General features: G+C 39.0%; 4 protein-coding genes across 6 annotated transcripts in view; 2 read left to right on the plus strand and 2 right to left on the minus strand.

Annotated features, from left to right (window-relative positions):
* LOC103467185 (glutathione S-transferase Mu 3-like) lies at positions 1-6,448 on the plus strand. Its single transcript, XM_008413316.2, has 8 exons — positions 1-164; positions 3,607-3,682; positions 3,768-3,832; positions 3,916-3,997; positions 4,102-4,199; positions 4,277-4,372; positions 5,835-5,945; positions 6,131-6,448. The coding sequence occupies exons 1-8, from the start codon at positions 129-131 to the stop codon at positions 6,224-6,226; spliced, it is 660 nt and encodes a 219-aa protein (XP_008411538.2). The 5' UTR covers positions 1-128; the 3' UTR covers positions 6,227-6,448.
* Positions 6,446-17,016, minus strand: eps8l3b (EPS8 signaling adaptor L3b). Of its 2 annotated transcripts, none has more exons than XM_008413314.2 (20): positions 16,782-17,016; positions 15,164-15,241; positions 14,269-14,381; positions 14,117-14,181; positions 13,873-14,031; positions 12,666-12,815; positions 12,464-12,549; positions 12,273-12,382; positions 11,244-11,353; positions 11,008-11,143; positions 10,857-10,930; positions 10,708-10,782; positions 10,482-10,627; positions 9,122-9,317; positions 8,724-8,764; positions 8,509-8,602; positions 7,805-7,921; positions 7,637-7,725; positions 7,403-7,535; positions 6,446-6,863 (listed from the first exon to the last, which is right to left on the minus strand). In XM_008413314.2, exons 2-20 carry the CDS (start codon positions 15,196-15,198, stop codon positions 6,822-6,824), a joined length of 1,971 nt encoding a protein of 656 aa, XP_008411536.1. In that variant the 5' UTR covers positions 15,199-15,241; positions 16,782-17,016; the 3' UTR covers positions 6,446-6,821. The 2 variants fall into 2 exon arrangements, with proteins under 2 accessions (XP_008411536.1, XP_008411535.1); XM_008413313.2 differs by having other exon boundaries at positions 15,164-15,277.
* The window catches only part of traf3ip3 (TRAF3 interacting protein 3), a 23,045-nt gene continuing 4,963 nt past the window's right edge, over positions 8,762-26,843 (plus strand). The window contains exons 1-6 of one of the 2 annotated variants that reach the window (XM_008413311.2): positions 8,762-8,780; positions 25,202-25,322; positions 25,729-26,178; positions 26,275-26,380; positions 26,474-26,579; positions 26,680-26,707. In XM_008413311.2, coding sequence (XP_008411533.1) covers positions 25,762-26,178; positions 26,275-26,380; positions 26,474-26,579; positions 26,680-26,707 — 657 coding nt within the window. In that variant the 5' untranslated portion in view covers positions 8,762-8,780; positions 25,202-25,322; positions 25,729-25,761. Of the gene's footprint in view, positions 8,781-23,621; positions 23,823-25,201; positions 25,323-25,728; positions 26,179-26,274; positions 26,381-26,473; positions 26,580-26,679; positions 26,708-26,843 lie in introns of those variants that run through there. The other variant, XM_008413310.2, reaches the window with a different exon arrangement.
* On the minus strand, positions 17,194-23,525 carry atp5pb (ATP synthase peripheral stalk-membrane subunit b). The gene is made up of 7 exons (XM_008413312.2): positions 23,409-23,525; positions 22,765-22,801; positions 22,016-22,161; positions 21,448-21,611; positions 20,390-20,515; positions 18,707-18,886; positions 17,194-17,448 (listed from the first exon to the last, which is right to left on the minus strand). The coding sequence occupies exons 1-7, from the start codon at positions 23,434-23,436 to the stop codon at positions 17,371-17,373; spliced, it is 759 nt and encodes a 252-aa protein (XP_008411534.1). The 5' UTR covers positions 23,437-23,525; the 3' UTR covers positions 17,194-17,370.

Genomic DNA, 26,843 nt, shown 5'->3' on the forward strand with positions numbered 1-26,843 from the left:
TCCTCCTCCTCCTCCTCTCAGCCCGTGAAAGACCTCAGCTCCTCGGTGTCTCTCCGCACACACATTTGGTCTTTGTTTGCTCCTGCTGCTTCCTCCTAAAACACAAAAGGCACCTAACATTAATCAAAATGGCCATGGTTCTAGCTTACTGGGACATTCGCGGGGTAAGTTGAATCGGTTTGGTCGTCGTCGCTTGACTGAACAGTTTGCAGCTTTTCAGGTTGTTGTAAATGTCAGACGGCGACACCCACCAGAGCCAGCCTGCTTTCTTTTCACTCTCTACCGCTACAGTCTTTTACTACTGCTCCTATTATATCTGGTCGTCGAAGTTAAGGGGGTTATTTGAGGTGCTAGCTAGCCGCTAAAATGTTGCCGACTGTGCGCGTGCAGCCCTTATCAGCGAGGCTAGTAACGGTTTTATGGTTTGAATTAATTAGCTGGATTAACTAGATTGCACACATTTTGTAATCTGGGTGATGGTCTGACTGTGGGCGAGACTTTATTTAAATAAGAGAATAAAATCATTATATTATGACTGAAGTCCTTAACACTATGGGAATAAAAGCAGAATAAAGACACAATGTTGCCAGAAGAAAGTCGAGAAAACAAAAAGCTCCGAGTGTGATCTGACCCAGCTCTTTAATCTGTGTATTTCTTTGAAAGACATTCGTTTGCATTTTTTTTATCAGTAGCAAAAGTCCTGCTACTGATAACAATTTGATGTTAATGTGATAAAAGAATAAGTATTTCAATATTTGTAAAATTGATACCAAAGTATAATTTCTCAAGACGCTCTTATTTTAGCGCAGTGGTAAGACTACTCTTCCGTAGTCTTACCGCTCAAAATTACTACTTCTCCTACTATTACTACTTTCATTCTTAAAAAGAAAACTACTCTTTTGTCTGGCCCTAATACTCCGTCATACTACAAGGTTAGGCAAGTGACGTTTATGGGTAACTTGAAACAGCTGAATCAGGAGCACTAAAATGCCTCAACTTGGTCCAAGATCAGGCAGATAATCTAAGTCACTGTATGGTTAAGCTTGACTTCAACATGCTGGTACTCTTATCAACACCTGAAGGTTGGGTCTGGGTCAGTGGTTTTTAAAACTGGTGGAAAGAGTACACACAAATACTAAACTCAAGTAGAACATTTACTGTAGTGATATTTTGCTCAAATGCATAAGTATACGGGGAAGTAAAACTCCTTTGTGCTGTCTGATATGGGTTAGATAACCCACACAGTCTTTATACAACTATGCTGGTTTCCGGTTAAGTGTGTAATTTAGGAATATTTTATCGTCTTGGAGAGATCGTCTTGTGGACAAGCACCGAACTACGTCACAGGGATTCTGCAGCCCTGTGTCTTTGGAAGGTCCCTGAACAGGGCCTGCTGATGGTTCCCCATATTAAGATGATAACAAGGGGAGACAAAGCATTCTGTTCAGTGGCCCCAAAGTCTGAAACTCTCTTCCCTTCGACTTGTGATTGGTGGACTCTTTTCAAAAAGGCATTTTCTTAATTTCTTTAGATTTTTTTTTTTAGACAACTTTGACTTGTGAAGTTTTTGATTTTTTATTTTTTTTTTATGTTGAAAAGTTCTACATGTATAAAGTGTAGCATGTAAGATTTACTTTAGCTACCTTTTTACTGATTAGATGAATAAGTCTACCTCAGTGAGCCACTATTCAAAACAGCTATAACTTTATTTGCATAGAGGCTAATTTATTGTGGTTTTAAAACTACCTTTTCATTCCAATTGAACAAATTGTGGATTTATGAAAACACCAAATGAGCACCTTTTAGAGAGCTGATAACCAGCTAATGAATGAATGAGTACAGCCAGCCTGCTGCTAGGATAGACTGTAGTTACATATTATTAAATAAAATGTAATTACAGTCACATACAAGTCATGTAACAATTATGTTTGGTTGTATGTTATAAAAAATTGAAGAGGATACTTGACTTGTGTACCGTAGCAAGAGAATCAATCAAAATTGAAACAGCCTGTTTTACAGGTTTGCTGCTCCCAGTTTTAAGCCTTTAAGTTCACTTTTTTTTTTAACCTGGGGCTCATTGTTCCTTTTATAAAGCTGTATTTTGCAAGCGAATGTAGACGGTATCTGATTCTAACCAATCAGCTCAAAGGCAAAACTGTACAAGAGTTCGTATGGAGGCAGACCGAGACCACCTCAAAAAATGGGTCTATGGTTTTTTTGTTTTGCACCAGGATTCACATCCGTTTATTTACACCTGCACAAAAAGTCTGGACCAACGGGGGATATGAACTCTGGTCTGTTTATAGCATATTAAATGTGTATGGTGTGAATACACCATTGGTTTAGTGCCTATGCAATGTTTTATAAATGAGACTCCTGAAGTGTTTGTTCATTTATGTCAGATATGGATATGATTGTAAGCTTGTACTTTGGCATTTTACTTACAAAATAATGCTTCCTGGAGAGAATATTAGCTCCTAATAAGGAATAGTATAAAAAATATAAAACTGCTGATTCATGTGACTTGCACTTTTCATATGGCCATTCATCATTTAGCCTATGATGCATTGTTTCTACTTTGCAGCCTCTTTTGTTAATTATTGACCGCCGCATGTTTTGGTGGTCAACAGTCATACTGATATAACAAACCAATTTATATGCAATGGTTAATTTTTAATTTTTCAGAACATGGCCTTTTTAAAATCACCAGTTTTGTTAAAGACTACTGATGACAGCAAATGGTAACTTTCAGTTGGATTTTGTAAAATACAAAACAAACATAATGTAATTAAAGGAAATGTATTTCAGTACATGTGGTATCGAACTGTTTTTGGTGATTTGTAATTTTTAGATTGTGGCTTTCATTTGACATTGCATCAACTATTTTGTAAAATAAAGTATTTTTGTTTGCTGCATATTACAATTAGCATTACATATTTTTACAAGCTAGAAAACAACCAAATCTTCGTCAAAGCAAAAATAATTTGTGTAGCCAGGTGACTTTAACCTTTACAACTAGATCAGAGCATAATGACATCTTCTCAATTAGCTTATAGCCTTAAAAAGTCTTTTAAAAGCACAAAAGCCTAAATGAAAGAAATGTGTACTCTTTTCCTCTTGATGACTGCAGAATAATGCAACAATAATGTTCATCCTTGGTAAATGTATATTTGTTTGCAAATGTGCTGATGTTGGGTTTTCGTAGAGAACTGTTTTAAGTGTCCCAACGGAGACAAATGGAGAGACTTTAACTTGAGAAGGTTTTCTTGAAGACGATGAGTGGCGAGATAATTACATTACAGCACATAGAGAGTGGTCAAGTGTGTTTTTCACAAGCTGTTGTCTTAATGTGATTTAAAACCTAATTAGACACTAGACTCGGTTAAGTGATAAATCAGATAATCATCCTCTGAGAAGTTGAAATCTAAACAAAGCCTAGACAAATCTGTCTTATTAATACTTAAATAATGCTGTGAATGTTTTTTTTGTTTGTTTTTTTATATATATAAAACTGGATAATTCAATTGTGCGTATTCTGAAGTTTGTCCGTGTCGAAGTCAACCCTGACAATGAAATAATTTCTCCCCATTTTCTGAATCCGTGCAGCTCGCCCAGCCCGTCCGCCTCCTCCTGGAGTACACCGGTACTGCATATGATGAAAAGTTTTACACCTGTGGTGAAGGTGATGCGCTATTTCAGCTAACAGATAAAGAAAAGTCACTACATTACCAGAAGATTTGAATAAACCACTCATTTCTCTCTTTTAGCTCCGGACTATGACAGAAGCTGCTGGTTTGGTGAGAAGGAGAAACTTGGAATTGACTTCCCCAACGTAAGAATTATTCAGCTTTGTTTTCACTGTAGAGCAGGTTCAAGTGTTTTGTTGATTATGATGATGGTTGACCCTCTCCGTAGCTGCCCTACTTGTTAGATGGAGACAGGAAGATAACGCAGAGCAACGCCATAATGAGATACATCGCTCGCAAACACAACCTGTGTATGTATTGGGGTCCTTCATTCATAATACAAAATCAAGTTTTTTTTTCTTTAATAGTTTTGTGATGCCAAATGTTCTTTCTGTGGACTTTGGGGTGATGACAGGTGGAGAGACGGAGGATGAAAAGGTCAGAGTGGACTTGCTGGAGAACCAGGCCATGGACTTTAGAAACGGCTTTGTGAGGCTGTGCTACACCGACTTCGTAAGTAGATATTCTTTAAATGTTTTCGCATTAAATCTGGACGCCCACTAAAGCCGGCCTTCTCTCCGTAAAATCAGGAAAAGCTAAAGCCAGGATACCTCAGCTCGCTGCAAGGTACTCTGAAGCAATTCTCCGACTTCCTGGGTGACAGGAAGTGGTTCGCTGGTGACAAGGTAAGTTGTCTCAGTCTGAGTTTTTATTGAAAGCTAAAAGTTAAGCTTTATAGCATATTGTTTGATCCAATAGTAATTCATCTAATGTGCTGGTTGCTGCTCTGGCCACCTTTCAGCTGATTAGTTATGTTTAAGTATGTTCTTTAAAGACCAAATTATTGATGTAAGCGGATTTAAAATATGCAGTGAAAAAATGTAGCTGTCAAATTTTAAACTGTGTGAGGAATCAGTTTGATTCCCTTGAGCTTCTTTTCAGCTGTTACACAATTACACCAGCAGGGGGCGGTGTAGGCTTAATACAGATTATAATATTTCAGATTTAAAAGTGAAAAACATATGTAATTGTTATTTTTAGCACACTTTTTTTCTCAGATTTTGTTTTGGCTCCAAAAATATCAAAACCTTCAGCAAAATGTGTTGAAGGCCACAGTAAAGGGTTCACATGCAATATAGAAAACATACATTGTGATTATATTTTTGTTTTTTTCAGGTCTGAATAAATTTGGAAAAATACGTTTGTATTTCCAGACTTTGTCACCTATCCCACTGTCTAGATGTTCTTCCTTCTTGGTGTCCTTGCCTTCTTCCTCCCTCCTTAATTGCATCTTTCATCTCTTCTTCCTTGTCATTTCTTCCTTCCTTAGTTCCTTCCTTATTTTCTTTCTTTCCCCATGTACTCCATTCTCTAATTTTTACCAACCCAAGCTTTTTTTTCTCATGTCGTTCCAAAGTTGTCTGTTCTTCCTTGCTTGCTTCCTTCTTTTTTGCCCTCCCTCTCACCTTGCCGTTCTCTTTTCTTATGTCCTTTCTTTCCTTACTTCGTAGCCACTTTATATCCCTGACTTCCATTTTTTATCTTTCCTTTCCTCATTGTTTTCCTTTATCCTTTCTTCCTAGTTACCTCATCTATAAAAAAAGAATATCGAATATCTTTCAGAAATTGAAACTCTTCCTATGAAGATTAATAAACTACTGAACTTTTTCACAATATTACAAATTTTCAGATGTACTTGTATGTCTTCCTTCCTTACATTGTCTGGTTATTACAGGTTCTATACTGAAATCCAATGTCTGCCTCAAATTTATTTGTGAATTTTTGTGTTTTATGTCTCAACATGGACTTAAAAAAATTTACTTGGGGAAAAATGTAGAAATCCTGACAATTGGAACAGGATCCATTCCTGCTTGAATTATGTGGCAGTAATTCATTCATAACTTAATTTACACATTTGCTGATCTTGCACTTACCCAGAACCACAAACTTGGTGGTTCTTCAGATCGAATGAGCTCCGAACTTCCCATTATTCGTGTTTTAAGTTTCTGGTGGAAATGAAGAAGAGCTCAGAGTTTGATAAATTAACTGGCACATATTCTTTAAGAATTCACTTCCTGAATATGACTAAATGCCTGGGTATATTGTATACTTTAAAAACTGTTTGGTAATAATTTCCATTCCCATTAGATCACCTTTGTGGACTTTGTCATGTATGAGCTGCTGGATCAGCACAGGATGTTTCATTCTTCATGCTTGGACGACTTCAAAAACCTCAAAGATTTCTTGGACCGCTTTGAGGTGAGAAAACTCTGATGCTGGCAGATGCTGCCATTCTTTAGTTTGTGAGAAACTGTCTTTGTGATGTCAGTAAGTAAATTTATGGAGTAATTGCATAAGCCTGAGATTACGGATTACTTCAGTAATCAGAGCCAGAGGAGCTCATTCCATTTTCCGTCCGCTTATCTCCTCTCCTGTCGTTGCAGGCGCTGGAGAAGATTGCTGCCTACATGAAGTCCAGCAGGTTCATTAAGACTCCCGTCAACAACAAGATGGCCAAATGGGGACACAAGAAGGAGTGAAGACGAAACTCACCTCTGCCTTAGAAATACAAAGTGCTTTCCTCAAGTGCAACTTACCGGAGAAACGTAAATTCAGCAGTAAATTTGTAATCTTTTTTCATATCATGAAGGCTTCATGTCCTTTCGACAAAAGGATATGATGGTGAATACTTTTAATTTCAATCAAAGCACTTGTTAGTTTTGTAACATGTTTTGTTGACAGAATAAACTAACTAAATCTCACTTGAATCTGATTTTATTTATTAAACTTTCTACAATAAATTATATGAGAATCATTGATAAAAAAAACACACGATAATTTACTGAAGTAGAAGTTATTACACAATTTTAGACATATTTATACATGTTCATGGATGATTAGATTAGGGGCAATAGTGCTGATTAGCCTAAGACAAAGGTTAGTTATTAACAAGTGAAAACTAATAGAATACTTCAAGTGACTGTTTTTTTTATATGCTATACAAAAACAGGCCAAACTTTATGAAATAAACAAGGCGGGTTGGATGAAGTTCAGCAGATCCTAAGAGTGAGAACGGATCTCTAGATTCAGAGGGATCCAGAACCGTTGCGTCCAGTTTAAGCGTCACAGTTGTCGTCAGTAGCGGTGGTTGTACATTTGTGACGGCTCACTGGAGAGCTGCAGGAAAAAAAATAAAGCATTACAGATATTTTCTCCATGCAGAGATGTGATCTGAGATTGTATTGTTGCATACAGGTCACTCATTATAATGGCTAGACTTTTTCTCTACTAGACACCATACAGTTTTCCTTTTACACTCCTGACCTTTCCTTTTTGAGACTAATATAATTATTTGAGAGTAATATATAGTATACAGCAGTTGCAGGTAGTATGGTGTTTTAACAAACCCCATAGTGCTGCTAGCCAGATTATTTTGATTCCAAGGTAAAACATGATTATATCCCAGGAGAATAATCTGAATGAAAGTTGTTTTGGTGTCCTGCATGCCTGGGACTTATGGGTGTACAGGTTTAGTCTTGATGCCTCAAACTGACCAAGCAGAAGAGACCGATTAATTTTACCTGTCTGTCACTGCTGAAATTAAACTACATGGTTACCCATTTTCCCAGTTATCAGAATGAATTAAAATTAGCATCAGCAGCTTAACAAAAATTTGTTATGACTTACACAATCTTAGAAGAGTGAACACGACTTACTGCAAGTTGTGACTTAACAGCTTGAAGCTGGAAGAAGACTTTTCCAGCTTCTTCCGGGCACACCGTCCTGATTTCCTCTTTGGTCATTCCCAGAAGCAGTTTTCCAGTCAGGACACCAAGGCTGGACACAGTGCTGGCCAAGAGAAGTTGGTAACCAAGAATTCCCTGTTTATTCTTCGTAAATCATTCATTTTTTACTGAATAAAAATCCAAAAGCTAGAGACTGGTCCTTACATTCTAGAGAAATTTTTGCTCTCGAGCCATGCTTTCACTTCTGCAGAAGTGGAGTTGTAGTCGAGAGTAACCTGGCTCCGTGAGTCCCACTTTGAAGCAGAGTGAAGAAGAGAGTGTTAAATCGGTTAGTTTTGTTTCTATGCAGCGCCACCGTCCCCCTCGGCTCACCCGCTGCTGTTCCGAGGATTCGTTGTTCTCAACTTGCTCCAAAATGTTTGGAGGAACGTTGCCCTCCTCGTTACGGGAGTTTCGAACAAGCCACCATGGCCTGGATTTCTGGACCACCTGTCAAGAAGGGGAGCAGATCGTGAAATTTACAGATACCTTGATACCTCTACAGGTTTGATTCACTGCAACAAAAAAAAAGCTGGATAAATACAAAAAACATGTAAATGGGTTTACATTTACATGCAAATGGCCTGAACCCCAAAACATTTCACACTACATTCAGTGATTCACACACTGATGGTGGCAAGCTACAATCTGACAAGCCCAAGGACACAATAGAGGCAGACAGAGCTGGAATCAAACCGTCAACCCACTGATTGCAAGATAAACTCCTACCATCATCACCACCATCGTCCCAACTAAGTCTGTGTTCACTACATGGTTATGGCAAACCAGAAAAAAGACTTATTTGGCTCGAATCAATGAATTTCTTCTTGCTGACCTATTGTAAAGGCCAGACTGCAATGTGGACTGAATCTCCCACCTATGCTGAGGATCTCTGCAGCTCCTCTACGGTAATCAAGGGTTTCTAGGGGCAGTAGATACTGAGACAAACACAAATAGCCATGCTAGGTATAATAAACCAGTAATGTGTACTATAAATCTAAATGTATACCTTTAAGCGATTGTGTTGGACCTCTTACCTGAACCACCTCTCCCTGCGTGACGGTCAGCTCCTGCATGTTCCTTGCTGAGAAGTTGTATATGACGCGCATGTAGAGCGGAGGCTCGGTCGGGCTGAAACCGCGACAACCAAAACATTTTGTTAACGTTTTTCATAACAGCTGAGAAGAACAGAGTGAGGAACAAGGAAATGTTAGTTGCGTGCGACCCTGCAGGCACTGCTGATAAAACTCACTACTGAGATGGCAGTGATCTCATTGGACCGTTGGACCTGGGCTGTAAAAGACACAAGGTACATCATGATAAGAACTGTGGACATTTAGCTTGTTTCTTCAAACCAAGCAGGTTCTAGTGTTGCTTTGTCGAATAGTAATAGTGGAAAATCATAGAAATAATTGCTCTGGCACAGTTTTTTCTACATGTAGTGATTTCAACTCCCGTCAACTGGTTAAAAGTTTCACTCTTTCCTGTCATTTGAAAACACATCCAGACCTTTACAGTGTTGTGTTAACAGGTAAACAATATTTAAAAAAAAACACACACACACACACAACTTAATCTGTTGCTGCAGCTGCTGAGAACCCCATGATTTCTGACATTCATTCACTTGACAACCAGGTAAGTGTTAACCACCTCAGAGCGCTGAATCGTGGCTCTGGGCGAGTAGTTCCGGTCATTGTTCATCGGTCCGGGCGGGAAGCGCTGGCTGGTGTTTCTGTTCAGTGGATTGTTCTGCTGAGGATCAGGAGGGGAATGAAGGGGTGCAGGAGGCTGCCAGCCGTCGTAAAACTCCGGTATGTAAGGACTGACATTGCCCGGCCAGGAAGACCTGGGAGCAGAAAGAAGGGTTAAGAAACTGATACCGACACAGACTATAGAAGAACCACAGTGCTGGTTCTGTTGGACCTCAGAGCAGCATTTGACACTGATGGCCATGACATATTGCTGAAGCGACTGGAGAGCTGGGCAGGACTCTGGAACAGTTCTTGACTGGTTCGATTCTTAAGAACAGGGACTTCTTTGTGTAACTTCTCATCAGAGTGCACAGACATCACATGTGGGGTACCCCAAGGTTCAATCCTGGGACCCCTCCTGTTTAATGTCTGCATGATCCCACTAGCTCAGGTTTTAACAATAAGATTAGTCGCCATAACTATGCGGATGATACGCAGCTCTACATTATGATGTCACCAGGTGACTGAACAATACTATGTACTGAACGGATGCTTTGAACAAATCAACGCATGGATTTGTTCAAATCCATGTCGACCTACTTTCAGCTGGTAGAAAGCCGGCTTCCTACCGGCTGAACAGAAACAACAGAGATAAATAGACGGGCGGACAGACAGATGAGACAAAGCAACAGGTAGAAGCTTAATAATTATCTTTACGAGTTGATTGTGTTTGGTAGTTTGTATTTCAAGGGTGCAGTGGATGAGTTTGTTCCAAAATTAAAGACTTCTGGGACACATACAAAACGCCGCAGCACAGAGAAAACGCTTTATGCTTTTGTTTTTTTGTTACACATATTGATTTCAGATCAAACAAATGTGATTATTAGGAGGCATCACGCTGTGGGGAGGCTTTTATTCAGCAGGGAGAGGCAAGCTAGTCAGAGCAGATTCAAGGTAGTCCAGGAAGAGCCTTTTTTCTTTCCCGTTATAATCTGCTACTTTGTGCTGATTCATCACATAAAATCCAAAGGTTGTCAGTAGAGATTGACTTGAGTTGCATCAGCCAAAACTCTGATATTGTTGCACTGAGTCTGTTTTTCCAGCTATGCTTCATAATAAAACACACCTTTCTGCCATTTTTCCTCTTATTTGAAAATTAAACTTAAACTTTGACCCGTATTTACTTATATGCCGCTAGATGCCTACGCCCAGTTTGGGCTTGGCGGGTCAAGAAATTACGTGAGTGAGTTGTGTCTGAGGAATTTTTACAAGCTTTATGGAATACAAAGAGAACCAGGTGCCTGTAAAGTCTGACCAACCTGGGAATGCTCCAGCATTCTCCCAGATTCATCCAGAGCTGTTTCTCCTGGGGATCCAAAACTTGACTGAGGAGCCTCACAGCCTCCTCTGTCAGCAGGGGGGAGGTGACTGATGGAGGTATATCTTGGGGATACAGAGAAACGGTCTGCGGGAAAAACAAAAAATGCATGCACTGTCACAACTGAGACCAGATAGGGGGAAATACCTGGAGCGGGAGGAGCTTACATTCCCCAGGAAAGAGAAGAAGATGTGCACATATTGATCAGCGGTGGGGTTGCTCAGGGCTCCATTCAGCTGGCCCTGTGATGTCGAGAAAAGTTTAGTTATTTTTTCACTGCAGTAACAGGTTACTTTGCAGCCAAACCGGTACGTACCAGCAGATTGAAGCCATATTTAATTTTCTGAAGAAATGAGGCATATTCATTCCAGTGTGGCAGGTTGGATGGCGCTGCGCGAAAGCAATCACATCACAAACGTAACCATCAAGCGTGTTGTGATATGCACGTTATCTCTGACGATTATTACCGTTTGATTTGGATTTTTTCTTCTTTGAAAGCTTCATCATCTTGCCCTTGCTTTCTTTCTCCGGAGCTGCATTCATAACTTCTGCTACTTTGTCCCCGAAGATCTCCACATCAGTTAAAATGTGGTTAAAAATGTCCTGAGGAAAGGAATGAAAACATGAACGGAGGCTGCAGAAGCTCGAAGCTTCATTGGGAGCAAAGAGAGAGAGAGTCAAGGAGAGTTGCTATAGCACTCACCGTGTTTCTCTCCATCTCCGCTCGCTGTATAGCCATGTCTGAATCTTGAAAATCGGAATAATTCGACATCTCTTCTTGTGGGGTATAGGAACGTGAGTCAGGTCTGTAATCTAAATGGATAAGAGATAAAAATGACAGAGGATGTTGATGGCTACTCAGGTTTGTTGCCGAAATACTTTTCACAGGACATTTTAACTCACAGAAGCTGGTCACAGCGGGGCGGTTTTTTGCGGGTTTGTCTTTACCATCTTTGTAAAATAGCTCAAGACTGAATGGACATTTTTTTCCCCCCAAGTTTTGTCATAGATTCTTCAATTAGCTCAACTCTGGACTTAATCGGAGGAATTAATCAAACCCATTTCATTGCATCTCTGGCTGCATGTTTACATCTAGTGAAACTGTCTAAAATCTTTTACAGCCTCTAAAAAGGCTATAAGACCTTTAGAAGCCTTTTACGGCTCCATCTTCCCATCGTCTCCAACCAGCTGCCCTGACCTGCTGAGGAAAAGCATCACAACAGCATCAAGCAGCCGCCACCGTGTTTCACCATGGAGACGGTGATTTCCGGGTAATTTGCTGTGTTTATGCCTCATAAAGCAGTTTCCTGTTGGCCCAAAAGTTGAACTAGATTGTATCTGACCGAGATCCATGGCCGTCTTCATCCATAAAGTCCCAACCCGTGGAGTACGTGGGTAAAGCTAACCTGTCGGCTGCTTCTCCACCCCGAGCAGTGGACCTCTGCAGCTCATACCATGAGCGTCTTGGTTGTTTTTCTAAAGAATGATCCCTGATGTTGTTTTATATTTAAACATGCTTCAATCTTCACTGCTGTGTTTCGTCATGATGCTTTTTGTTTGCTAACGTTCTCCAACACAGCCTTCACAGAACAGCTGCGTTTATCCTGATAAAAATAACATCTGTCAATGGATTCCTGCTCACATATACTGTATGTTGTTCTGCTGAATAAAATCCTGATTAAATACATTGAAGCTGTTGGCTACATGTGCACCCAGCTTGCTTTGAGCGTACCTGGCTGTCTATTGTCCCACTGCGGTGCCACGTAGTCTGCAGGCGGCAGGTTCTCCTCCTGCTGCACAGGACTGAACCTTTCCCGCCGGAAACTGGTTGCACTCTGCCGACTGAAGGTATTCCCAGCATTATTTTCTAAATGTCAAATCTCTCCAGCTTCTCATAAATGTGACGTTTGCTCAGTCGCGTACCTGATGTCAGGCGTCATTCTGCGTGGCTCCATATCGCTGCCTCCTCTCTGTACTGCCTTGTCCAGATCAGCCTTAATGATCTCTGCCTGATAAAATAACGAGACCTGCCATTAATCACACTCCCTACAGCATGTACAAGTAGCAGTTTCACATATTTCCTTCTTCTGGAGCATCCTGGGTTCTCGTGAGAGGTAAAGCTCACCCCCGTCTCCTCACACTGGAACAGGAAGACCTGAGGGCCGTGCCTGCGGCCTTCCTGCACGGTTACCACCAGCAGAGAGTTGTAGGTGCAGCTTTCGAGCACTGCGCGCGTTTTCACGATGCTCCTCAGAGGTATTGAATCCATCTCCACCTGTAAGGTCAGAAGGAGTCGCTACAAGTTAATCAACAAACAATATTTCTAAACTCATAAAGCCATCATATTCTGCTTATTGAAGCAGATTTAGGCATATTGGATAGATTACAGGCGCCAGTGAACAAGACCAAGAGGCTTTTTGCTCAGGTTGTCTATAGATGAACTCCAGAAGACCCCAAAACAGGAATCAGATTGTTACACTGAAAACATTTCCTTTTGTTTAATTGCATATCATGAACTTCAGATAGTTTGAAAATAGCCTCATGACCGCATGCAGATGGGAGGCAACAGTTGGTTTTCTAAAGTCGTTGCTGGTTTATTTTCCCAGAAACTCACAAAAGTTCTGCTTTTAAAGAGATTGGTCAAACTTGGTGTTTATAAGTTAATCAGATGTTTTGGATTAGCAGCACCAGATTATCTGAACAGAACCCAGCCCGTGTCAGTGCTCACCATCAATATACAGAAGATCTGAACTGATTTTCAAATAGGCCTGTCACAATGAACAATAAATCAATTAATCGCATGATAAGTTGAAAGAAACTCAATCATTTTCATTTGCTTGATTTATCGTTTTTCTCTTTTCTTTTTACCAAAAACTGAATGATAAAAAATCTTCAGTGTGGTGCTTTGGTCTCAACTATCCCTTTTTTTTTTTGAAAGATCATTTTGTTTACATAGACTTCATAAATCATTTTATTTGTTGTTTTCTGTATTTATTTTGGATATTTATAATGTCTTCCAGTTTCAGTGTTTAAATGTTCATTACAATTTAAAGTTTATTTATCTTTCAGAGTGTGTTTTTGCCATTATTATCCCATTATTATTGTTTTATTACTTGGAAATTGTCTCAAAACAACATTATCGTTTATCGTTCTGGGACAATTTATCATCCTGCAAAATTTGTTATTGTGACCGGCCTATTTTCAAAGCTAATAACTGTGGATTTCCTGTATATTCCTCATGTTACATCTTTTTACCTCGAATGCGTTCACCTAATTATTTCATTTCTGTTTGCCAAACTATTCAGGTCATTATTTAGACAATCATCACCAACCTTGGTCTCAATGTCACAGAGCACGACGTAGGCTCCCTTTATCTCTAAGATCATCTCTTGGGGCCACAGACGACTTTTGCCGTCCAGCTCCTTGAGTTTGGTCACACAGTCATCCTCTGTCTTCAGCTCCTGGCCGTCCAGCTCACAGATTAACAGATGCTGTGGGAGGAGCGGGTTTGTGAAGAGAAGTTGAGACTAAATTCAAAATAATAAGTGTATCGCCACTCAAGAGCAGATTTCCTACCTCCACTCTGACTTGAAAGCTGTCTGGGTTTTTGTGGAGCGTCTCTGCATACTCTTTTCTCTGCACTAATGAAAACAAACAAAACATACTTTTTTCCTCAGAAAACATAATTATACCTAATTAAGGAGGTGTGATTTGATGTCTGGACATACTGTAGATGGATTTTCCACTGGGTCTGGACATGCTGTTTCTCTGCAGCAGGGATTCTTTGGGCTCATCTTGGTGAAACGCTCGTCTCTGAGGGAAGTCCTCCTGAGAGAAACCCCTGAACGAGAAGAAGAAGAAGACACAGAAAGATGACATGGTGTTTTTGAGGCAACTGGACAGCTTGTGCCAATTAAAAAAATTTTATATGCTCAGTTTCAAAACATATAAAGAGGCATTGATAGTCTCTTTATATTTTACTTCCAAGGAGCCAGACCTTTTCTTCTACAAAGTTGTTTTACCAAAGGTTTCATCAATTTGTTTTGACTTTTTTCTTATACTCAATTTTTGCCCAATTATTGTACGTGTTAATTGTGCCACTGTGCAGGCTGAAGAGAGTACAAAGGTTAAGGAGAGACATGTTTCCAGGACAAATACACTAAGCACACCCAGTGAGCAATGTCTCAGAGCCATATCTTTAGAAAATTCTTTAAAAGTCCAGCAAACACGCACACAAGATTTAGCGAAAGTTTTTCAAGCAGTTTTTCTTCATAAGTTAACATTGGTGACGCTAAAATACAGCTAACACTACGGCATCTCTGGTGTTTTTCATTGACTCAGCTGGAAATAATGAGGACAATAAATTTCTGTGAGACAGACTGCAAGTTAGAACAACCCAACACTGGTTTGTTTATAAAGCTCAAGGGCCGTTTAACATCTGAAAAACTCCCAAATTTCATCAAGCCTGAATTAATATTGACTGGGGAAGTCTGGCTTCTGGGAAAGAAAGCATGAATAAATGTGAGTTGACTGTGTTATCAGCGAGGGTGAGACTTTTTAAGAGTTGGAGAGCTTTTAAAATCACAGTTAGTGAATTCAAACATGGCTGCTTGTTAAACATACCTCGAGTAGGAGAAAGGTCGGCCGTTTCCAAGCATTGTGGATCTGCTGAGGGTCACACTTCAGGGCGGAGGGGATGATCTGAAATTTACTCCAACCAGCGTAAAAAAAGGACGTCTGTCAAGGCAACAACAAACAAATCAGGACTTGTCCGGCTTCACATAACCATCTTCTAACTGATCACCTGTTTTCCTATGTGGACAGATGGATAGTTTCATCTCAAATCCACTTCATTCAGCAAATGACCCTCAGGGTTCAGTATTAGGGTCCCTTATAGATATCCTCTGTGTCAGCATTATTGGCAGTCGCATCATATTTTTATATTTTTACACTGATGTTGCAGTTTTATAAAGCTCAACATCCACAGTCAACCTAAATTTCACTTAGCTGCAAATGGCTTTTTACACGGTACAACCAAATGTTTAAGCCCTAAGCTGAGTTTTAAGACAGTTTTTAAGCTTTGCAGATTAATTTAGTCTCTTTCTGAATGTCTGGCTTTTCTTTCGTTTACATCTCGTACTCAAATGCTGTTGGAAAACCTCAATCTGAGCTTTGGGTTATTCTTTTAGCTGACCTGAAAATGAAAGCTGTGGACTCTGGCAACAAATTTAAAAGACTAATTAATGACTTTCACTAGTTGAAAAAGTTCAATATAAATGTTTTTATGTCATTCAACTGTAAAGAAAGAAGCTGGTCATACAAACACAACTCATTTTGCACTATTGTCTATGCATATCTTCTTGTAGCCTTTTGACCCGTTTGAGGCGATTCTTCGGAGCCATTTTATCCTTTGTTGCAACTAGTTTGACCGTTTTTACAGAGCTATGGATATCTTTGTAAATTGTTTAAGTTTCAAAAGGCTTTATTTCAAAGCCATTTCTATAAATTCACACTAAACAATGATTTAAAACAAAGGACCTTTATAGTTGGCTTACCCAGTTAACTTCAGCATTTGTTTTCAGTTTCTGATCTGATCAGAGCAGATTAGCATTTCTTACAAATTTAATAATGCTCCTTTAGTTTCAATAAAGACCTTCAGGGAATTTTAATCGCCAATGTGAGCCTCTTCAGCAAAGAACTCAAAAGTATTTGCTTTCTACAACCGAGCACTGATTATTATCCAAAACTGTCCTTGGAAACCTAAAAGGCATGAAAATGAAATTCAGAGATTGTTGGCACCAACAGGGCAATGCTGAGTTAATCATTTACAGAACCTGTGATAAATTCAGGGTTAAAATTAACAAAAAACTGAGTAATAATCAAACTGTTCTCTAGACTTTTTCTCATGGCTGAAAGAACGACAGCGGTGCATCAGCTTTGTGATTTTGGTCGTTGTGTTCACTACTGATTTACGCTTCAAGATGTTAATTTAAAGCTTTTTAGCCGAATATGTTTGACCAAAAAACCTGAACTTCAGCTCTGTATTTTAGCCCCAAATTTAACACATTCCTCCTGGATTTAATGCAAGACACAAAGTAAGTTTCACTACTAACAGAAAGCCACTTTCTGTAAAAGTAAACACATTTTCACTCTTAAAAAGAGGAACCAAAGGTGTCACCAATAAAGGTTTATTTGTCCAACCTCTGCTCGCATAAAGCACGGCAGATCGTTCAGGACTCACCTCCCCGAGTATCAGCTCCGCACCGGAGTCATCGCCCCGGTCAAAATTAACTTCCCTCCGACGAGTCTGATGGCAGAAAACATCTGGTACTCAAGACCATCGCCTAGAAAACATCCTGGACTTCCGCCCATAAGCTCAAGGGTCAAAGTGCAACGTTCTGACAGAAGCGACGGATCGAGAGAGGCGGCCTGATTTGCCACCTGAAGGACAGAAACGCTGTGACTCATTATGACTCCAAAGGGCAGGTGCAGCTTTATAGAGCCTTCTTCAGACTTATCTAAGGTCTCGAGGATTGTTCTGCATTTATGCAACAAAGCAGCTCCAGAAGGTTCCATTATGTCTGAATAGGTAATATAGCAAACAAATAAATGTTTGATCACAATATTGGACAGAACAAAAACCGAGCACACAGTTTAGGTTGAATAAGAGAACCATTTATTTTACCGTCTGTTGACGTGTAAATACTGTACACACCCATAATGTTGACATAGACAACTGTTGAAGAGAAATAGTTCACTTTGTAAAATAAACATAACGCCTCGTCTAGAAGCTTTGAGCCGAAGGTCTGATTAGTCTTCATCAGGGAGGATTACGCCGCGGCTTTGGCCTGGGTGGCCTTAGCCAGCACCTTGAGATCTGCAATGCACTTGGCAATGCTCTCCTTCTCCTGGAAAAGGAAGAAAATAAAAGATGAGGATTCGAAATATAAAAAAAACTTTCCCCAGGCAACCTTCCCAAACAAACACACTGCTGCAGTCTTTTCCTCATTGTCCTGTAATAAACTTTAACATGCAGACCTTGAGATATACCAGGGTTTTATAAACAACCAGGTTCCTAAAAATCTTCCTTTTTTAAGTTATTTTCCAGACTTCATGATTTCTTATTCAGCAGTTTGTACAACATTCAGGACACTTGAGAAGAACATTTACCTTGTTGCGTTTAATGATCTGCATGTTCAACAAACCGTAACAAAATGCTGAAGCTGGTTGTCTATTCTCAAAACAAAAGTTTCCTGGACTAAATGCAGATTAAGTGAGGAAAAGTTTGTATTTGGTTAACCCTTAGATTATAAAAACTAAAGAAAACTCAATCTTTTCACTGTTTTCAGATATTAAATTTCATATCTCTGTATTTTTATGAAATACTTTGGGGTCAACAATGTAAATATCCTGGGTTGACTTCCTGGTAAATAACTAAAACAAAGAATCAAGTGATTTTATCAAAAGATTTTAGTTGTTATGCAGAAAGTTTAAGATTAATAGAACATAATCTGAATATGATAACCCACTTTACTGTTGTGAAATCACATTTTTATCAATTAGTTGATAAAATGAGGAATAAAATGTGGGAAACTTTAACATTTTGAAATAAAAATATCTCACCTAAAGTTCAAAATCCTTTAAAAACGACAATGAAACATCGTCTAATTGATCATCCTGTCAATGATGGTGTTTTTCCCTCGCCATCGTTTAAAGACAGACCTCTGCAAAACTTGTCAATCTGGTCATTCTTAAATATCTCACACAAATTAATCATTGCTTAAATGATCAGAAAAACATTTGTGCCTTACTCTCTGATTTCCTATTGAGGCAGCTACATAAATAGTGTAAAATGTGTTTTTGATAACAAATAACCAAATAAAATCGACATGAACAATTTGTAGCATTTCAAAAAATCATGTAAATATTTACTCAAAACAAATTTTAAAAAAAGAATGCAGCTGATTATGTTTTAATCCCATTATCTTGTAACAAAGTCAATACTTTAAATAAATGACACAAGAACAGCTCAGCCATAAAGAGGCACTTATCTTTATTGCTCTAAATAATTTTCCGGCCATAAGTGGGGCCTCTCTGCACAACCGCAAAGCTCCAAGATCTCATTAAGCTTCGGCTTTTCCATTTAAAAAAAAGGGAAGGACTGACCTGCTGAGGAGTGATGCTGCCGATGACGTTCTTCTCCACCCAGTTGATCATATGTTCCTGCTGCAGGCGGCGGTTCAGGTGCTGAAGGGCAATCTGATAGTCCAGGCGCCTCTTTACCTCGTTGGTCACCATGTGTTGCCTCTCCCTGTAGTTGGTCTCCAACAGCATGGCCACGTTGTTCTGAAGCAGAAGAGCAACGAAAGGCCAATATGTTGGGTCAGAACTTGGACATAATTCTGGATAACATCTATATGTAAGAAATTACCTCACCATCTAGATGCAGCTTATGAATTGTTCATTTAATACACATACACATGCTTTAATTCAGAGCTCCATTAATTTCTTTGGTCAGGCACATTAAAAATGTTGCTGCAGTACTTATTTGTAACCAGAAGAGGTCAGTAAAATCTCCTTTTAATTCCTACAGCTCACATTAAATACTATGAGGAAACATTTTATTCAAAATTAAATAAACACCATTATCAATTAATAGTACATGTCCCAATGAAATAAGATCATAATCATAATAACTATTCCAAAAAAATAGATACTTCTAATGGGGAGCTTATTTTGTCTCAAGGTTTTAGTTATGTCCAGACTTTATTTTTTTTATATACTTATTTCAGGATTACTTAATGCATTTCATAATGGTGTTTTATTCTGTGACATTTATTTTTTCAGCTACTTTACATTTTGTTTAGTTGGCAGTATGGAGGACACTGGAGAGCTGCAGGATTATTTGCTTTTCTCCCTGGGAGAATTTGTTTCCCCTGCGCTGCAGGCCTCGGTTTCCCTTGTAAGCAGAGGATGTCTGCTGTTCATGTGCTTTTTATTTTAAAAAGTACACAACTCCTGAGGTCGCCATCGCTCCGACTGGGTTGATTTGAGCGAGTTAAGAAGAACATTTGACTAAACGGAGATGAGTTCTCCTGACAAAAAGTTAGCCCATCTCTTTCATTGGCCTGTTACATCAGTTCAAGCTCTAACATCTCACGCAGACGAGCCCCACAACGAAAATTGGGCCTCCTCATTTAAATAAAGCACCTTTATTTAAAACAATGAAATATATAAATCTTGAATAAATAACAGAGTGACAAAATAAACACCCTATTAAAAAGTTGCTTTTATTTGAGATTTTTTTTGTTTTGTTTGTTTCATGGAGACATTTATTGATGTATTAATTATTTAACAATATTTACGTATTTAATTTGTAATTAATTCCCATAAAATACAAGTGTGACAGTAGCTGCTCTTCCATTAACCATAAAACTTGGCAAATTAGATTTACAAAAACAAATCTGCTGAATGAAAACAGCAATTTGACAAAAAAAGAAAAAACGTTTTTGATAAAAAGTTTTTTGCGCTTGGTGGTTTTTCAGCCATATCAAAATATGTACATTTCACAAAACTGCAATGAAAGCATTTTTCCTGAATCACGTAAGTCATGTGATCACCAGCCAGACGTTACTACTGCTGGAAAAAAAAAAGCAAAGAAGACAGGAAGTGGTCTTCTTTTAGGAGGAAGATGACGTGGTATGTTTTTTTTTAACGACTTATTGAGTAAACAAACATATTCACATTATTTAATGGAAATGCCACAATTTGGAAACTGTGTTTTTTCAACTTTAGTGGAAGAGGGACAACCTTTTGCTCACATTTCCAATGGAAACCACAGGTGCTTACCCGCTTGGCGTCGAACAGCATCCCCCGTCCCTCAACTCTCCACTGTTCCTTCTTCTCATTCTCAATCGCCTCAGTCAGGAAGGATATGTGGGCGTCCTTCGCCGCCTGGGCCTTGGCCACTTTTTCCTGAGAAGAAAGATCAGAGAAATGATTTTCAAGCTTGACTGAGAAGAACATTAAGAACATTGTGAACCGATAGCAGTTTTCTGATTACTGATCTTTTAAAATAGCCTAGCTTACCAATTCCGATTTTGGCCGGTACCATTTTTTGTCTGAAATGTTGCTCAATATATCTAGAAAGCTGCTGAACTGGCAACAATGGCGTGACTATTGTTAACTGTAAATGTGCAGACATGACCTGGTCGGCTGGTTTGCCAGTCAAACTTCTCTCACAAGAGAAAAGAAAAGCACAGTGGTTGATTTTTAGACCTATGCAAAGGTTGATAATATCGGTGGATAAGATCGCCTTCTTTATTCTTCCAAAAACGTCTGGTTTTAATCCGTTCTGCTCCACCGTCTGAGTCAAATGTGGAAACTAAATGCAGTGAAACGAAACCCTACAGGCTGACTGGATATCTGACAAGCAAAGAATGACTTAATCAACCTTAAAACAATTCTTTGCAATGCTGACATCATGCACACCAACATTGCACCATTTTTCAGCCTTGATTTAAATTGTTTATTTTGAGCTCTTAAATCAGACATGTCCAAAGGAGAAGTGTCCAAGTCAACTATTTCAATCCTCCTCTATGATGTAAAGAAAAAATGTAAAGACATATTGACCAATCTGTTCTGGTTTTCTCTGAATCTTTTCCAAAACTGTAGAGATTGTTGTGTCAAGTCTCTAGCTTTACTGAACAACCAGACATATTAAATGGAGAAAAAAATATATATAGACCAGGTTGGATGGAGCATAAACTCTCTGAAACAACAAGGGCACCAAACCCTCTCGACTGTAACTTATTACATTACTGTAAATACAACCCGACATCAGTTTGCATCAATATTACAAACACATACGGAATTACTTATTTGCAAAAAGTCAAATATGTAGGTACCTCATTTATACTGTCAATAAAAGCTGCAACAGTTGCACCATATTTCTTGACACCATAGATGATGATTGAGCCAACGCAGATGGCGTATATGGTCTCATGGTTGATGACGTAGAGTTCTTTGGAAAGCAAGTAGACGATAAGCCCAGTGCCTAGCATGTATGGTCCTGGAGAAAGACAAAAATATGTTTAACATAACTTAGAAGAACATCTAGAACAGGGGTCACCAACTCCAGTCCTCGAGGGCTACCGTCCTGCAACTTTTAGAAGCGTCTCTGCTCAAACACACCTGGACCAAATAAACTGCTCATTTCCAGCCTATTGCAGAGAGGGATGAATGCTGGTGAGCCTGCAGGAGTCTCCACATTTTGGAGCAGAGGTGAATCTAAAAGTTGCAGGATGGTAGCCCTTGAGGACTGGAGTTGGTGACCCCTGATCTAGAAGAACATCCAAGCTGCAGTTTTTGTGAAACAGTTTAGAAATTACTTTTTCTTCTTCACTGTAGGATTTTACAAGAAAAGGCGATGAAGTGACTTTAGGAAAGTTTAGATGGCGCAGCAACATCACTCACCTGTGACTCCAGTTTTTGGATACAGGAACTCGAAAAGCTCCTCTGGGATGAGGCCATGGCGGACTTTGCCTCCGTGCTCTGGCAAAGGAGGTAAGGGGGCCAATCTCTGGGAGGATGTTTGGAGGGAGCGAGACGCCTGAACCAGACTGAAAAAGACAAAAAAGATCAGTAACTTTAACAGATATTGCCTGCTTCATACTTCTTGCAGCTACTGTATAACCTGCTTGTAACAGATCATCAGGTTATAAGATCCAAAAACGTCTGTATTTTATTTTGTATGGCCGACAATTATCAACAATTTAACGGCAGTTTCAGCATCCAACAGTGGAGATGCGACATTAGGTTGTTGCACATCAAAATTCCCACTAAAAAGTCATTTTATAATAACCAATAAAACAAAAGTGAGACAAGAGAGCACAAATTAGAAACTGGAAGAAAAGGTGTTGTTGACAGAACTCCAAGATTCAGATACTGAGATCAAACCGAAGCTCATTTGTGAGAGCAACTTGACCACAAGATACATAGTAACACACCATCAAATGAATTCATTTAGTCAAGAACGCTCCAGGAAACACGAGGTGAAATTTCTTCAGACTTACTTTGAAAAATTCATAGTTAGAATGAAGTCTGTTTGATTGTAATAACTAGTATTTTTTTAATCACCATATACATTCAAATCCAAATCTCAAACTGTTTCTAGGATAATTGTTGAGGCAACACATAAAAGGTAAGTATTAAAAGATACAAACCCAGCTCCAATGAGGCCGCTGCTTTTCAGAGAGTTTGCTGCAAACAGAGGGAAAAGGCGATTTAGAGCAAAATCAGAACAAATGCCAACAATGGTTTTACCCAAACAGAGACAATGCCGGTGTAAAATGTCATTAAATGGCAAGATCACACGAAGAGAAGCCACTTGTAGGTTTTTTTGCACAACATACAACAGTGCAAGAAAAATATCTGATGAACTTCATATGAAAAGGTTGTGAACAAATAGAAATAAGCTTTAAAAGAAGTTTTAAAGTCTGGAATGCTTAAACTAGAGAAGTTAATAACATGACATTAGCAGACGTGCAGTTACCGTTAGCTAATGTAGCTTCAGATTATTACACTATAAGGAAATTAATGTGGATTTTTAAAATAAGTATGCCGTCTACATTTACATTTTAGAGAAATTAAAACAATAAAGCATTCAATGAATTATCAGCAATAACTTCAAATGCACAAATATTATCTTCAACATTAGCATGTTAGCATCGGCCTATCTCATTCAGTGCGCGGCCTACAGTTTACCCTTCACATACAGTCATTCAAAATGTAATTTCTCTAACTGGAGAGTATCCAAAACAGATAACAATTCATGGACGTGACATGACAAAAGTTGCTCATCACAAACCTGAGAGAAAAACGAGTCTGGACAACATGTTTGAAGAGTGAAGTCCCAATTTGTACTTCACCGGGTTTCGGCCTCTCCGTGCCCTTCTGCAAAGCCACAAGGATGACAGAGACTCGGGAAACAACGCGAGACTACAGAGACAGCCTTGTTTATTTTTTCTAAAGGCACCAAACTCAGAAACCACCAGATGGCGGTATTCTCAAAGACACACTTTCAAGACTTTTTTTTTTTGAGAAGAAAATTTACAAATTTGCTCCAAAGTTCCGATGCAAAAATAAAGAAATCTACTCAGTATTAAACCACAGCGGTGGGAGCAAGGTGTGTGAACGTCAGACAAAATAGGCTCCATTGACACGAAGTTTTAAAACAAAACATTATTCTAGAAGAATAAATACACATGAAACACGAAGTCAGGTAAGAGTTGTTTAACGCCACATAAATTATGGACGCATTTATGTGTATTATGATGAAACCCTATAACAAACGTTTTATTTTCAGTATAAAAAACAATCTTATCATAATCTCACCATTTGAAAATAATTATCAATAATTAGTTACTTATGTTTTAATAAGTTGTGTTTATTTTTTGTTATCTGTCAGGAGCACCCACATTAATTTCAGAAGAAAAAACATGTTGAACATTTTCAGTCACTGATTTCTATCTGTAACTCTAGGCCTGGATCTGTTAATTTACGGCAGTTTTATGCATTTATTCACTTCAGTGTAAATTTAATCCACATAAACAAGTCACAATCAAAAATCAGTACTGCAAAATTAACATTGCTCAATAAAATACAAGAAATATACACTCCAGTCATAAAAATTTAATTCTGTTTTTTTAAAAATATCAAGAGTTTGGTTGACAAATTTAACTTTGTTATAATTTTTTGACCCACACAGGGTAAAAATATAAAAAAAAACACTCACTGTTTACATGCAACAAAAGCAGGACAAAGTGCCAGTATAAGATTTTTTTTTTTTAAATGGAGGTGATAGGTAAGAGGTATAACCAAAAAAATTAAACTTTCAAGGAAATAATAAGCCAGATAAAAATGGCAAAATGTGCAGTGGCATTGGTTTGAATGACTGAAAAGTAAACAAAATTGTGTTCATGATGATTCTGGAGTTGGAAATAAAAAGTCGGAAATCCCTGTGGGAGTCTTAGGTCTAACATCACAAACTAGGAATAATAAATAAACATACAAATAATGAATAAAAATATATAAATTAGTACCTGCATGCAAGTTGAATTGTTTTGGGGGGTTTTTGTTATGCTAAATGTCATATTAATATTTTAGATTTATATCATGATGTTTTATGTATTAGCATACTATATATTAAAGTAGTATCCATGTATTACTACATTTTATACAATGCTACATAATACAGACATCTGTAGAGGAAAATCTGTGTATGAAACTTTGTCCTAAAGTTAACGTTAAAGTTGTGAATGTCAGATTGTCAGCCTGTAGTTGCCACAAATGGGGCAATAAGTTGACTATGTCATCACCAGTTCTCAGCATACTTGACTAAAGCTTCAGCTATAAAAAAAAAAAAAACACGTCGGCTCAGACAACACTGCTGTCTGTCCAAATGGTGTGTTTTATCCCAGTTGGCTGGCCTGCATTAGAACGAGTGGCGGAGGGGGGCGGGGGGGTTCTGGCCTGTCTGGGTCTGTCTGTAATCTTGGGGCCCACCCGTGTGTGGCATCAGCGTGGTGCGAGTGGCTGCTGAGATAGAGGAACATATGACGCTGTGGTTCTCTTCACTTCCTGTAAAATTATGCTCAACAGAAACAGCTACATGTGAAACGCAGACAAAAACCCGGGCGCTGTCGGAGAGGAGAGGGAGAAAATGGACGACTTCTCGGCCTCGCTAGAAGAAGTTTCTTCAATGAATGGCCTGGCCTAAAAGGTGAGCCTCATCTTCACGCTTTTATGTTCATTCTGTGTTTTTTTTTCTTCTTCTTCTTCTTTAAATTATCTTGCACCTGCACGGCTGTAATCAACTCTTGGCAGGGCCTGCAGGAGTCTCTTGTTGACAACTGTGCAAATAGATTTTAAAGAAGCTTTCTGAGTAGCATTTTTCTTTAGAGAGAAAGATGCCTCTAAACTCGGGTCAATCTGCATGCTTCACAGAGAAAACAGGTCTAAGTTGTTTAGAGTGTATGATGGCTTTCACTTTAAACAATGCCAGCAACAAAAAGCGTATAAATCTTCAGATTATAAAGCTTAGAACTTATAACTTTGACTTCACTAGTCTCCACCTGCTAAATGTTTATTTTCTGTATGCCCTGTATCATGATGTAATTCCACTGTAGCATCGGGGCGGCGTGAGAGTCCGAGGAGCTGCCATGGAACACCTGGACTTCGGGGCAACACGACACTTCCAAGAGAGAGAGTTTGACAGGAAAGTTGATTATCGAGCGGAGAGACGCGAGCATTTGCGAGGACGCAACAACGTGACTTTGTGCCGAAGTCCCACCAGAGAGCTCGACACGAGACAGATCAAGACGCAGCTGAAGCAGAAGAGGCAGTGGGAGTTCTTGAACCGGAGATCGCTGAGTCCGGAGCCACAGAGCTCAAAGTGCATCATCTGTTCCACGGACCTGTACTCGCTTTCAGAGTCACATCTGTACAGACTCTATAGATCACGGAGCAAATCTGAGAAAACGCTCACAAAAACGCAAAGGTTTTCTTCTTCAGATGGGCATCAAGAGATGATTCTAACGCCAGAGAGGGGAAGTGATTGTCCAAGCACCAACAAATGGGTAAATGTTTCTTCTTCAGGTTGTTTCAGTCTCTTGTGCTCTTCCAGGTTAAATCTGAATACTTATGCTCTTCTCTCATCCATTCTTTTCACTCAGGTTTTGCTGTGGTCAGATTCAACACCAGCAACGAAAGAGGAGAAAGGTCAGGCATGGAAACAGACGTCTACCTCCGCCACAGAAACCAGCCAACACAGGAAAAATAGTAAAACAAACGGGAGCATTTTTCCTTCAGTTTTCCAGCAGGCTGCATCTGATCTGTTCCACCAATAATATCTGGTTTTCCTCTTTCTTACAGCTCAGAACACAAGCACCAAAACAGCGAATAAGACCGCAACGATTCACCAGAAATCATCTGCACAAACTGAAAAAAAGATACGAAAAGAGATCAGTGTGCAAACAGAGTGAGCTCGATTCGCATTTTCCATGAAATATAATCTTTTAATAATATATTAAACGCAGGAGCATTCTGGGTCTTCAGTAATGAGATATTTACCTTCGCAGGTCCGGGTTCGTCACGGTCAAAGAATCAGTAAGTTTCAAAACGCGACTGTTTACATGTTTGGTGAACGTTTGGTCATGTTTTCCTTATGTTTGTTTGAATTTGATGATGTTTGGGCATATTTAGCCGTGCTTGGACATGTTTGGACAAATTAAGTGTTTATTTG

Source organism: Poecilia reticulata, linkage group LG7 (assembly GCF_000633615.1).
Source record: "Poecilia reticulata strain Guanapo linkage group LG7, Guppy_female_1.0+MT, whole genome shotgun sequence".
Taxonomy (NCBI): Eukaryota; Metazoa; Chordata; class Actinopteri; order Cyprinodontiformes; family Poeciliidae; genus Poecilia; species Poecilia reticulata.